We start from the raw sequence: 14,320 nt of genomic DNA, 5'->3' as shown, positions 1-14,320 counted from the left end.
CGATCGGGTGTTTTTCACCGATCGAGCGAGACACTGATTTTTTTAAAAAAAAAAATTGTTTTTACTTGGCTCTTGGTTTATTTAATTGATGTTTAATGAATGTTAATTGTTCATTAATTGCCCTAAGATGAGATTAGTAACCCGAGGTCCCCATAATTTTTGTGCCCGATCGATCGGTAGAATTTTACCGATCGAGCGAGGCCAAGTTTTGCTCAAATCGGAGAAATGGAATTTCTTGCCCGCTCGATCGGTAGGATTTAACCGATCGAGCGAGGTGCCCTTTTAAAAAAAAATTAATTCTTGGTTTGAGTATTCTTTTAAGGTATGATTAATTGTTAATTAATTTTTAATTGTCCTAAGATGAGATTAGCAACCCGAGGTCCCCTCATCAGTAATTTGAAATTATGCTTGATGATTTTTTGTTTGTTTGAGTTAGTTGAGAAATTGTCTTAATCCTGCATTTGTACTTTCCATTGTTCGGTCTATCAAAAAAACAAAACAAAACAAAAACAAAAATTTGTAGTTGTCGTTCTTTTTTTTTATTTAGTACCTGGAGTCAAAGGCATGACTTTGTAAATATGTTGACCTATGATGATGAAAAATAGTGTTGTGTTGAAATGATATCCGATGTGAGAAGAGAGTCAGTGTTAACTATATTTTTTCTTTAGTTCTTATCTATATGCTTGTAACGCCATGATTGTCGATACTCATAAAACTAGAGAACAATTATGTGAATTTCGTGATTTGGATTAGAGGAATTAATTCTTGACTCGTGTGATTTTTGCTTCAAACCAAAGTAGATTTTATGAACACGAAGATGATTTAGGCATTCATTGAAATTGTTTGGGCTTATTTTCATTGATTAAATATATTTGATTGCTCTCCTTTGAGCTTATTTACAAAAAATGGAATTTCTTAAAAAAAATTTATTGATAGTATTTCACTTATTTTTTGTACATATGCATGGGAGCACTGTGATCAGTCTGTAGGATTTGAATGTGAATTGACAGGTAATCTAGAACTTGATTTAGCACCATTCGAGGTGAAATACGGATGATATGTGTCTTAGGGATGATATAGGAAATATTTTAAACTTATGAAACTTTAGAGCCACCAAATAACATCTTTTAATCACTAGTCACCCTATTTGAACTTTTTTTAAAACGAATGACACATATGAAAGCGTGTTATTGACCCCATTCGGCATCATTTCTAAATCTCACATTACCCACCTAATAAATAAGATCATATATTATTTTCTACCTATAAGGGAGTAAGCACTCAAGTGTAAATATTATAAATTCTCCCTATTGAAAAAGAAAAGAGAAAAGAAAAAAAGTAGTGTAAGAAATATAAGAGTGGTTGGAATGAGGTGAAGAAAAGAAAAATATATGGAAAAAAATGATGATGAGTCGAATAAAATGGAGATTAAAATCGAAAGAGAGCATGCCAAAAAAAATACAACTTTCGATTTACTCCCTTCTTTGAATTCTAACCCTTCGTTTGTAGCCATGAGCCGAGGCCTTACATCATAAGATTAGAAGTCCTACGGACAAATTCACATTTGTCCAATACACTAGTGGAGAATGGTTGCGAGAGTTAAGCTTATGGATACTCGAGAGACACTTTTAATGAATATGGTTTGATCAATCACATACACGTCTCATTGAATTTATTTATTTTTGGGTACACTTGACTTGATTTATACTTAGAACCCAATGATAACAGAAAAAGTCCTTTTGATATGTGCAAATAAATATTGAACTTGGTGAATTGTGTTTTGAAACTTGAGGGCGAAGTTAATGAGTTTATGAAGCTTACTAGTTGCATAATTTTATAAAATGTTAGGTTATTAGATAAGATTGACATATCATACACATACGAGAACTCTTGAGAAGATCAACAAACATGTAGACTGAATGATGAAATATGGAAGTCTGAGGCCGATTGTATTACAAAATATCATGTCTTCTTGTGTTTCTCATGTGTTTATTCTATTTTAGTTGGTTTCTTTTCTTATCTACCTTTTTTTACTGGAACTGGAAAAAGTCTAAATTTGGAGAGATTTAAAAAGTGCAGTTCAGGCACTTAAAAGTTAAATGATTTGGATTGGATTTTGTTATGGATCGAGGGGTATTATACGTATTTTGGTGTTATTTTTGTGGTATGCAGGAAGTGAAAAAAGTATATGAATGTACATGAAAAGGGAAGTGTTTGATGATACAAGGGCGGTTGAGAAAGAATCAAGAAGAAGTATGATTTTTTTAGTACAAAAAGAAGAGCCTAAAGCACCAAGATTTAGAGCCTAAGCGCCTAAATGGGAATGCACTTGCAAAGCAGTAGCACCTAGGCGCCTAAATGGGAGGAAAATGCGAGAGAGCAGCGCCTAAGTGCTATATCTTAGGGCCTAGGCGCCAACACCAGAACAGAAGAAGAGCCTAGGCGCTTGAATTACGAATTCTAAAGAACAGAGGCAATACTGCAATGCCGATTTTAAAGGTGCAGCGCCACCCCTATGAGAAACAAGGGAAAATGGATTTCTTATTTGAGAAAATCGGGATTGTTGGGTTTTATTCATCTAGCTTTGAGGACATAAAATAATATATTCTGACCTAGAAGAGGGGAGAGCGTATCGTAGAGAGAACAAAAGAAATCGAGAGAATTCACACGCGCTTAGAAATTGATTGGAAATAAGGATTGATCGCAAAGACAAAGAACGCTGAATCTGGGGGCAGAGATGCTACTTTGGCTTTGTTACTCTTTCTATTTTATTTTTAATTTTACAAATTGATGTATAGACTCATGAACATGTTTGGTTTTTGTTTCTTTTGCATCATGAACTAACTCTTTGATTCTATAGGAATTATGATGTAACTTAGTTGAAATGATTTCTATGATTTTTTTTTATGTGATTGAATTCCAGCAAGTTTGATTGTGTTTCTAGATTTTAATGTTGTCAGTCTACTGGACATAATTGAATGATATAACTATGCTTTTATCACTCATGAAAGGGGATTTGAATTAAGATCACAAGAAACGTATTGTTCAAAATTTATATAGTTCGGAAGTCGTATAACATCAGCAAAGCTTTATGTAAGAACAAACTTTTCATTCATCAATTAATTCAAGATTTTTAATAGAAATATTAAAATCAAAACTTAATGATGCATTCTAGTTATCACTTAAAACAATGGAATTCATGAACATAAATTCGATAGAGAATAATAATCGTGGAAACTAAGTGAAATCAAATCTCTGCATAATTTTATCTTATTGATATTTGCTCAATTTTTTTTCATTTGCTTGCCAAGTCTTCTAGTTAATTTATTTAAACTTGAAAGAATCTCATTTTCCATATTATCTAGATAAAGTCTTGACTATTTTAATTACAAGAATTAATATAATTTTGAATACATAATCCTCATGACTACGATACTCTACTCATTTTTTTTATTAAAACTTGACATCGTGTGAGAGCCCGTGCTCCTGATTAATATTTAATGACCAAACATCCAGGATTAATTAGTGTAAACAGCGAAAACGAGTAAAAATTTTCCTTTTTGGGCTTACAGAAATTTCTGCATAACCCCCCCACCCCCCCCCCCCGGTAAATAGGACATCTCGAAAAATCCAAACAACACAACACAACATTATATACTCGAAAATATAGTCACATTCAACAAACATAAATCCTACAACAGCACTGGCCAGGACTAAACACAAGCATAGTCGGCAAGGCTCGATCACTCCAAATTCAAATCAAACCAACAACAAAGTATATAATACAACTACTCGGGGCATCTCCCCGGCAGAATACCAAACCAGACACAATACATATAAGTATATCTGGGAACACAACAACTACTAGCCATCACTGGGCACCGCTACCTGACGCTCCAACAGACGCGTCAGAAGTCCCTGGAAATCCTGTCATGGCATCAAAAACAACCACGACAAAAAAGAAAAACAGGGGTCGGACCCCAGTATGACAAACCAGTAGATTGCGATGTAAATAAATGACATGTAATAATACCAAGTAAATGAAATGCAATGCTATGCAATGCATGAACGGTAACAAATGGAATAACGGATACCAAGTGGAGTACCAACGAATAACGTCAACAATATAGGACTGCGGTTTGCAAGGCCGCTCGTCCAGAGCTCTCATCTGGGAATGTGGCTAAACCTATCCCACTCGTCCCTCTGATGACTCAACATACATCTCAAGAGTCCAACAAAATAGCCGTCAAAGGAGTCAAGGCTCAACATGCTATGCCATTCGATTAATGTGACTAGTTTACGAATATCCCTTTTTAATTTATTTAAAAAGAAAATATATTATTTATTTAAAAAATAAAAACTAGAAATAATTACTCAACTCAGCACATAATCTCAATTTATGCATGAATGCACATATAGTCATCCAAGGCACATAATAGCAATTAATAAGCACTTAATACAATTACATGACTTCATAAACATCGTAAGATACCATTTTGAGCGTACCTCACTGAACACTTAAATTTACCACAATTCTTAAGGACTTTCTGAAGACTCCGAACCTGTGGCAAATATTTATTTCCGAAATTAACTTATATAAAATTCCAACAATTCAACAGTTTAGCCTAAAATTCCAAAATAATTTCCAAGGCTAACATATGACAATCCTAAGGCATAATATGATCGAATAACCAATTTCTATAACCTTAGAATTTTTGAAAACTCAATTACCGCTGAATTTTTCAGAAATTCCACAAAATTCCACAAATTCTTATTTACACTTTCTAACATTTATTAAGCACTATAACTCGACAAGTCCCAATTAATAAATCTGAAATCTTCGAATTAATGCTAAAATAAATTCCAAAAAATAACCAATACCTCCACTTGGCTCAAATATTGTACCTACAACCAACAATTAAACATATATCAATTATAGGAACTACTCAATTGAACCAAGATATCCAAATTTCAAAACCCTAGTCACGAAAATACCTCAAAGTTTAAAACTAAAGGTCCAAACACTCGACACAACCCTCCTCTAGACTCCGGCGACGGTCGGCGGCAATAGGGGCGGCGAACGGCGCTAGCTGCCCGAAATGGGTTCCAAAAAATGAGCTCAAAAATTGGGGAAATCGTTACCAAAACGAAGATCTCGTCGCGAGGATTCCGGAACTATTTTTGGATTTGAAATTGGGCGAACGAGGACGAAGATATCGGCAAAAGGAGAAACGAAAATTGAAAAGAAAAGAAGAACAGAGACGGGCTGAGAGAGAGAAGAAAGGTGAGGGAAATGATATATTTATTATAATGTATGCCTTTGTGTATATATCATATTTAATCGAATCCAAACTTGACCGATCAATTTTATTTCAACTCCTGTGTGCCACAAAAATTAAATATGTACTTTTATATCGTGTATATTCCGATATTTACTAATACATATTTTTAACACACAATTATTTTATTCGGCTTAATTATTCTAATTTAGCACCTTAAAATAATTAACAATAAATCTTGCCAAATAACTGGTTAATTAACATCGGATCCTCACACATCGTGTACTTGTGAGTAAGAAATATTGCAACACCGTGCAACTAAAGAGTCGGGGTTAGTTATGATTCTCCAGATTTTTTAGCGAGGAGCGCTTTGTTGAAGGTTTCCAAGTGTCGGAAACCCATCCCACCCATAGATTTTGTCATGCAAAGGGCTTTCCAGGTTTTCCAGTGCATTTTCTTTTTATCTTCTTCAACACCCCACCATAAGTTCGAGCATTCTTTTTCTATTTCAGCACAAATTGATTTCGGAATACGGAAAAAGGACATAGCATAAGTCGGAATGGACTGAATGACAGACTTAATAAGATTCTCTTTACCTCCAAATGCATAAGTTTTCCTCTCCCAATATTGCATACGTTTCACCACACTTTGCACTAGGTATCTGAACTGGAGGTGTTTGCTTCGTGCTGTGAAAAATGGTAGTCCAAGATACACTTCATGGCTCTGCACAACAGGAATAACTAGAATTGTTTTTATAGTATCCATCACCTTTGCATGAGTATTTGGGCTAAATGACAGTGATGAATTTTCGAAATTGATTAGTTTTCCTGAAATTTTCACATATAACTTAAAGCAATCACGCATCCCTGCATAGCTCTCCATAATTGCCGGGAAAAATAATAGACTATCATTAGAGAAAAAATATATGAGTAATCGCTGGACAAGTAGGAGCAATGCGGAAGCCAATAATTAGTTTGCAGACTTCATAAGATAGTATGGAAAATGATAAGCCATGGGAACATAGTACGAATAAGTAGGGGGAGAGACACCCTGCCACAATCCTCTACTAGGAATCAGGTTTCCAACCAGCTCACCATTCAAAGAAAACAAGAATCTTAAAGTGCGAACACAATTCATCACTTTCTCAACCCATAAAGACAAGAATCCCAGTCTTAACATTATTCCTTCAATAAAACTCCATTCAACTTGTTTATATGTTTTACTCATATCAAGCTTTAATGGCGCATGGACTTTCTAACACCCCCCCCCCCCCCCTCTTCTGTTTCGAATCTAGTGCAATGTGTCAAAGCCCAAGATAATTTTATTAGTTCTGGGATGAAAGCACTCTGGAAATAATTCATTATTTTTGTGAGGACAAATCGTAGCCTATTTTGTGAGAATCCAAAAAATTCAGTTGTGGTCCGAAATTCAGTTGAGGTCAGTAATCTAGTTGGCCAAATTCAGTTCAGCTAGACTAGTTCAGTTCTATGAGCGAGACAGAAACTTCAAAAGACAGATGCTGCTCCAGATTTGTACCGACGCATTAACTAAAAATCATGACAATTAAGGACAATAAATGGCAGCTTAACAGTCAAATTTCTCCATATAAATACCACTCAAATTTATGATTCAATGTTACAAAAATTCTGAGAATAAACACATAGAATTTCGAGTGAAAAAGGCAAGGGAAACATTTCAGTTGAGCAAGAGTCAATTGAGCGAGCAGTTTAGTTGAGCATGGGCAAGATAATTTCATGAACAACCAAAACATTTTTAACAACTTTCTATAAGTGGGCTTTCTAATTTAAAATCTAATAATACGTTATTCTAACATTTATGTTTGTGTTCATATCCTGAATTTCAAAATATGTATTGTTTGATGCACTAAACTCGCAAATTAGTGGTATGAGTATATATTCTGAATACCCTCCTCTATTTCTGCTATGTTCTAGTCTTACCCTTTAGAGGATAAACATATAGAAGACCGATATCAGTTAGACACGAAACTCATTAGTGAATTTGGTTCAAAAAATTATTCTGTTATTTTTTATCAATGTATGAATTTTGTTCGGATATGTATATATATATGAGACTTTGTTAAAAATGATTTAAAAGCTAGGATGATTCTCCCATTTACTGAGTGACAACGATATCACCCACTCACCCAAACCATCTCGTATAAGAACGAAGATGAGGTTTAAGAAAATGAGCAAAACCAGTTCTGGGGCTGGTGAAGACTGATCAGATATATGATATTTAGTTTATGCCTAAGTTTCTTTCGTGTAGCCACCGCGTTAAACGTTATTTTCAATTCAGTTTGTTATCAGTTTAAGCATTGTAAGGATATTGTAAATTCAGTTTATGGAAAGACAATGTAAATTTTAGTTTTATGAATTAATAGACCGGTATTCGAGTTTATGAAATCTGATGCTACCTTGTTGTTTTTTAATCAGTGTTTGAGAACAACGCCCATGTCAACCAACTCCAGTTTCAGGAATTGTGAAATATTTGTCAAAGCTCTAGTGAAAATCTTGTAGCATACGTTGCACAGATTGATGGGCCAGAATTCATTCACTAACTTTTGGTTGCTTGGTTTTTGGAATAAGAGTGACGATGGTATCATTCCATCGTTCAAGTTTCGATCCGTCATTGAGTATCTTAAGAACCGCATCCATAACTTCCCCGCCTATCATATCCCAGTACTTCTGAAAAAAGAAAACGAACATGTCATCCACTCTCGGGGCCTTGTATAGATGCATGTCAAACAATGCTTTCCGAACTTCCTCCACCGAGAATTGTTCACACAAGAACAAGTTCATGGTCCCATCTACCTTGGTTAAAAAAAGTAAGGATCTGATCCCCATGAGCCTCTCCCGGTTGATTCGATGTTAATAACTCCGTAAAATAGTTTTCAATAATTTCAGCCCTGTTTTTTTTATTGGTGCACTAGTCACTATGTGATGACATCAATCCATTGATATAATTCTTGCTTTGTCGTTTGGATGCAAAAGCATGAAAATATTTTGAGTTTATGTCACCATGAGCTAGCCAACTAACCCTGCTACGTTGCTTCCAGTACAACTCTACCGTTAAAGATAGATTTTCAATTTTACTCTCTAGATCACCAATTTACTATATTTGTTGCTGCCGATGCTAATGTGTTTTAAGTCGGTTCAATTCCTCATGTTTCCTCTTTATTTGTTTCGAAAGATTATGGAATCTGTTTCCAGCCCGATTTCGGAGAGATGTTTGGCACTCAAAATGCAGTCTGGTAGTGAGAGGGAGTTTATCATGTTTTATGTCAAACCTGCTTTACTGCATCGACACAATCCACCTTGGTTATCCAATGCGGTTCGAATCGGAATATAGGATCCCTCCGAGCCAGCTTATGACAATCAACTTCCAGGTCAAGGGAGATAGGTATGTGGTCTAAGTGGAAGAATTATAGTGATTGTGCTTGTGCCAATTATTTTTTCAAAAAAAAAAAAACTTCAGCAATTTGGTGAGTTAGTAAAGAGGGTCTAGGCAGCAACCCTTCTTATGTTTGGCGTTCTTTGTTTTGGAGTAAGGAAGTGCTCGGAAAGGGGTTGATTTGGCGTGTAGGTGACGGCAAATCGATAAAAAAATTTGATGATGCGTGGATTCCAAGTTTGAACTCCAAAATGGGGGGTCGTATGACTCTTAGCAATGGGGAAGCAAGGGTGGACGCACTAATAAGGGATGGCTCCTGGAATCATACTCTTATCCTTGATAGTTTTAACTGTTATGTGGTTGGTGAAATTCTCAATGTACCGCTTCCTTCGAATCCATCTGCTGATATTTCGTATTGGAGATTCGATACAAAGGGAAGATACTCGGTTCGAGATGGGTACCGTCTACAGAGAGGACTTTATTCACCGCCGGAGAATAAATCGGACTACTCGATTCACAAATGGTGGTCATTAATATGGGGTTTATCTATCCCACCCAAGGTGCACAAATTTTGGTGGAAGGTGTCGCATGATATAATATCCACAAACCAAAATTTGGAGAGACATCATGTCCCAATTGGTAGTCGTTGTTCTCTATGCTGTTTTGCACACGATTCTACTACTCACTCACTATTTTTTTGTGAGGCAATTAAATCTCTATGGACAGACACTGAGTTTTATCGATTGGTGAAGGTTGCAAGGGGGGCTTGTACCTTGGATTTATGTGAATGGATGAGATCGCAAACGACGAAAGCTGAGTTCGAATCTTTTTCTATGCATACATGGGCCGTATGGAGAGAGAGGCAGAACTTACTACACGATGTTAGTAAGCAATTGGTTGCTGATTCGGTAGGTTGGAACAGATCCCTCCTTGCTAATTTCCAATCTGCACAAATGGCAACAAAAACGGCTACAGTATCTTCGCTTGATCAGCATAAGAAAATGTGGAAGAGTCCAGAACTTGGAGAGCTCAAACACAATGTAGATGCTTGTGTGAATGAGGCAATAAACAGATATAGAGTGGGTGGTGTCCTTCGAGACTGTCAAGGACGTTTGTTGTTGGCCTTTGGTAAGAAAATTTTTCAACCATTATCTGTCGTAAATGCCGAGCTCTTAGCCATCCGAGAAGGTGTTAAACTTCTTTATGAGAAAGGTTTCCTCAATGTTCAAGTTGCAACGGATTCTGTGTTAGCAATGCAAGCAGTCATGGCTGCACAGGAAAATCTTGGTTATGATAGTTTCTATGCTTCTGAAATTAAAGATCTAATGAAAGCTCCGGTGGCCTCAAGGTTGACACATGAGAGTAGAGTATCAAATGATTATTCTCAATAAATTTATAGGTTCTTCTCAAAAAAAAAAAATTAAAAAAACGTAACTAAATTATGCAGTTTCATTCAATAATCAAGAGCAATAACCTTTAGTCCCCAAAGGCTAAAACAGGGTAGTGTGGTAAATATTAAAAACTATATGGTGCTTAATAAAACATAACGATAATATAGGGGGGTGTATTGAAAATTCATTTGTTATATAAGAACGTCCAACGCCACTCCACACAGCCGAGTATCGGCCAATCTTCTTGAAATTTATTCCGTATATTCCTTTCAGCGCTCGCTCTTCGTCTACAGAGGTAATGATCCTTTTTGAACTCAATATTTCTGTTATTTTTTCACATTTTGAATCCGAAGAGATAAAAGATGAAAACTTGGGATTGCAGCCAAAAACGAAGTCTTTCATTTTGGCCATGGAGGTTGTCAGGAAACCCGGTTTAACCCTTTTTGATGTCGACGGAACTCTTACTGCTCCCAGAAAGGTTTCATTTTTTTTGGTTTGACGTGATTTTTCAGGACTTCTTTAGAAGAATGATTCGATTTTTGTGAAGGAAAATTTTCGGATTCAAGCTGCCATTGTATTGTAATTTGACAATTCAAGAGCTGTGGCCGTTTGCTTTCTTAATTTTTATGTAGTGATAAGAATTTAGATTTTCGATGACAAAGCACAGCGGGAAATGGGGGTTTTTTTTAGATGCATGTACGATGTAGCGATAATAGATTCATCTTGTGTGTATACTAGATATGACACTGAAAGTGCCTCTGTTTAGCTGCAACAAATTGATGTTATCATATCTCGAAATGATTAGTTTGTGGATGATGAGAAGCCACGGAATACATGGAGTGAAATGTGGAATAGGTGGGTCTGAAGCGGTGCTCATATGTTATCTATGACGTATGATAGTTTTACTCTGTAGTTTTTGAAGCGGTGGTCATGCGATATATGATGTACGATATCTGTACTTGGTAGTTGGTAGATTTGAAGTGGCGCGTATGCGATAAATGGCGTATGTTGCTTCACTTGGTAGTTACGAAGTGGCACGTATGCATATGTGTTGTATGAAATTTTAGTTGGTAGTTTAAATGCTTTTCATGCCCATTATTGCTGATTTTTACCATTTTATCAATTCAATTGATGCTTTTACTTTGTTGTAGGTGACTACCACTAAGATGATAGAATTTATGCGGGAACTTCGGAAGGTATTTGAGTTATTAATTATGTATCTCATGGTCCCAATTATGATAATGTGTTTTCTTTGATCGTGGTCTCCTTTATTAAAAAAATATTACAATGTTTAAAAATGGTGCTTTTAAATTTTGATCAATGCAGTCTTACTTTCCAGGTTGTTACAATAGGTGTTGTTGGAGGATCTGACCTTATTAAGATATCGGAGCAGCTTGGACAAACAGGTTACCAACAAAAAGCCTTTACACTCTCACCCACCCACCCACACGCACACACACACACACACACACACTAAACAAAAGGACTGGATGAAATTGGGAAATCTACCATATGTTGTTGCGTTAAAGTACTGTTACTTGTTCATTCTATGTATCTAATATCTCCTTTCGGTTTTGCAACTATTTTGTTTAGAGTTTCATAAATTTGAAGGATGTGGGTTGTCCTATGAGGAATATTATAATTAAATGTGGCTGCTTTCATTTGCAACATTCTGAAGATGGTATAAGTTCTTCATCCATGCAGTTATTAATGACTATGACTATGTGTTCGCGGAGAATGGCCTTGTGGCTTACAAGGATGGCATATTGATTGGAACACAGGTATGATCTGAGAATTGAACCACTTTAAAAGTTTTCAAAAAAGGTTGCTACATTTGTCATGTCCGTCTCTGTATTAGAGAACTACTTTTTGAGTATGGATTTTTATTATCAATGGTGATATACTTTCTTTATTTTTAACTCCTTAAATGTTACATTTGTTAGCCACTTCTTAATCTGACCATTTTTATCTCAATGCAGAGCTTGAAGTCTTTTCTTGGTGAAGAGAAGCTTAAGGTTAGAACTTACCAAATTGTTTCTGAACTTTTTTTATGGTCTAAGAATCATACGCATTCCTAAAGGGGTTGATTGAAGTGGTTTAATTTCTGAAATAATCACAAGATTATAGGAATGTATTTCAGAATGAAATTTTTAATGGCAACAGAGCTTTTTATGGTTGGTCTGATTTTTGTGTTTTGCTTTTTTAAATGCAACGGTGCGTGATAAATGTCGGGTTTTTAAAACCATATAACAATTTATTTGTTTATTTATTACTGTAGTGTGTTACGATTTGTTTCTTGGTAGGTTTTATGTTGATGAAAAAGCAACAATGGTGCAGGAATTTATTAACTTCACTCTCCACTATATTGCTGATCTAGAAATTCCTATCAAAAGGTGAGTGAAGCAAAGCTCAAGTAGTAACTTTTTATTCATAATGGTTTTGCTCGGTTAATATTTCTTCTTCTAGGGGTACATTTATTGAATTTCGAAGTGGGATGCTAAATGTATCACCAATTGGAAGAAACTGCAGCCAAGAAGAGCGAGATGAGTTTGAAAAGTATGACAAGGTATGTCTGTCTAACTCTAAATACTTAACAGTTAAAAGAGATGAGATGCCAAATAATTTTTCATGCATACATATCAATTTAAAGAGTATATCGCTATCATCAGAATTCATTTTCTGATTTACTGTCTCTTTATCTTTGTTATAGAAACTACTCACGATTAGTTTGTTTCTGATGGAAAGAGTTCATAATGAATCAGGTTCTCAACATACGCTCAAAAATGGTGTCCATTCTACGTGAAAAGTTTGCGCATTTCAACCTAACATTTTCCATCGGGGGCCAAATCAGTTTTGATGTAAGAAATATTGATTGTTTGACTATATTCTATTTGTTGCTGATTTTATAACATTGGGATAGGTTTTCCCTCAAGGCTGGGACAAGACATATTGTTTGAGATATCTGGATGGATTCAATGAAATTCACTTTTTTGGAGACAAGACATATAAGGTCCGTTATCTAGCAATCATTGTGATATTGATGATGCTCCTCTTTTCCTTTTTGGAATGTTCAAATTACTGGCCATTGATTCAGTCGTAAACTTGTAATTGACTGTCCTGAGAAACGAGTCTATCATTACTTTTGTTTGACATGTGCTGCTTTCACTTTGCGCGACCAGTGAGATTTTTCTTTTCTTTGTTAACTCTAATAGGGAGGAAATGATTTCGAGATATATGAGTCCGACAAAACCATAGGTCACACAGGTCAGATTCATCTTATTTTTTCCTTTCACTCAATGTACTTGACATATTCTATGTCATTAAGAGGCAGTCCCAATCTCCATGTGGTTCGGGTTTTTAGATTGCAACTACGTCTTTTCTTGGAATTTTAAATTGCTTTTTTCATCTGTTATCAGTAACTCGCCCAGAAGACACGGTGAAGCAGTGTACAGCTCTCTTCTTGAACAAGAACGATGGCGGTCTCTGACCATTGCTCCCTTGCATAGATCAATTGCAAGATTTAAGATTTGTACCCGTCAAGGACATTATAACCCCCATACACGAGGTTTACCTGCTGAAGAACATGGCAATGGGTGAGGTGACGTATATATTTTTCCACAGTTGACGTCAAGTTATCATTGTTTCACAGTTAACCACAAGGCTAGATCATTGTTTCAAAAATAAATAAATAAGCTCGACCCCATGTGCTTGGGCTATTAGATCCACAGTCGGGGTAATACACCGATATATGTACATTTGCTTGAAAGAAATTATGAGCAACACTTTGGTTTGTGTTGAGAAATGTTATGTTTTTATTTTATGTCATTTTACTAAATGATCCTCTGCTAATATGTGTTCATTAAATGGAATCAAAATTTTCTTCATTTCCCCCCCTAATTTATGACAAATTTTAGTTAGTCATTCAATCACAAATGCACATTCTTACAAAAAATATATTCTAGAAATTAGTTCATACGGGAGAAAATATCCACCAGTTGTTTTACATTTTTTCATGCAAAACATGAAGATGGCCATTTTATTTTGCGAGTAGATCCTCAGTCCTCTGCTGTGGGCCAAAAACAGCACCATTTGTTGTGCTCCAAATACGGCGTCGTTTCCTTTTAATTCTTTTTTTTTTCCTTCTTTTTCCCACGTATAGACTATAGTACTGAAGTCTGAAGCTCTTTTAACTTTTCATTTTTTACTCTTTGTGCAGAACTTCTGTTTCTTCTAATAGCC

At 35.6% G+C, this 14,320-nt stretch overlaps 1 protein-coding gene and 1 long non-coding RNA gene across 2 annotated transcripts; one reads left to right on the top strand and one right to left on the bottom strand.

The window, feature by feature from the left end:
* Positions 1-3,627: 3,627 nt before the first annotated feature.
* LOC140867026 (uncharacterized) lies at positions 3,628-5,290 on the bottom strand. Its single transcript, XR_012145022.1, has 3 exons — positions 4,996-5,290; positions 4,882-4,905; positions 3,628-4,562 (listed from the first exon to the last, which is right to left on the bottom strand). It is a non-coding gene; the product is annotated as an uncharacterized lncRNA (long non-coding RNA).
* Positions 5,291-10,320: 5,030 nt separating this feature from the next.
* LOC140865702 (phosphomannomutase) lies at positions 10,321-13,879 on the top strand. Its single transcript, XM_073270421.1, has 12 exons — positions 10,321-10,376; positions 10,464-10,559; positions 11,233-11,277; positions 11,421-11,487; positions 11,786-11,862; positions 12,061-12,096; positions 12,419-12,474; positions 12,548-12,647; positions 12,844-12,939; positions 13,002-13,091; positions 13,294-13,345; positions 13,498-13,879. Exons 2-12 carry the CDS (start codon positions 10,491-10,493, stop codon positions 13,566-13,568), a joined length of 759 nt encoding a protein of 252 aa, XP_073126522.1. The 5' UTR covers positions 10,321-10,376; positions 10,464-10,490; the 3' UTR covers positions 13,569-13,879.
* The last annotated feature ends 441 nt before the right edge of the window (positions 13,880-14,320 follow it).

This window comes from Henckelia pumila, chromosome 4 (assembly GCF_033568475.1).
Source record: "Henckelia pumila isolate YLH828 chromosome 4, ASM3356847v2, whole genome shotgun sequence".
NCBI classification, from domain to species: Eukaryota; Viridiplantae; Streptophyta; class Magnoliopsida; order Lamiales; family Gesneriaceae; genus Henckelia; species Henckelia pumila.
The sequence above is the reverse complement of the archived record's forward strand: the minus strand, read 5'-3'. Positions and strand labels throughout refer to the sequence as shown.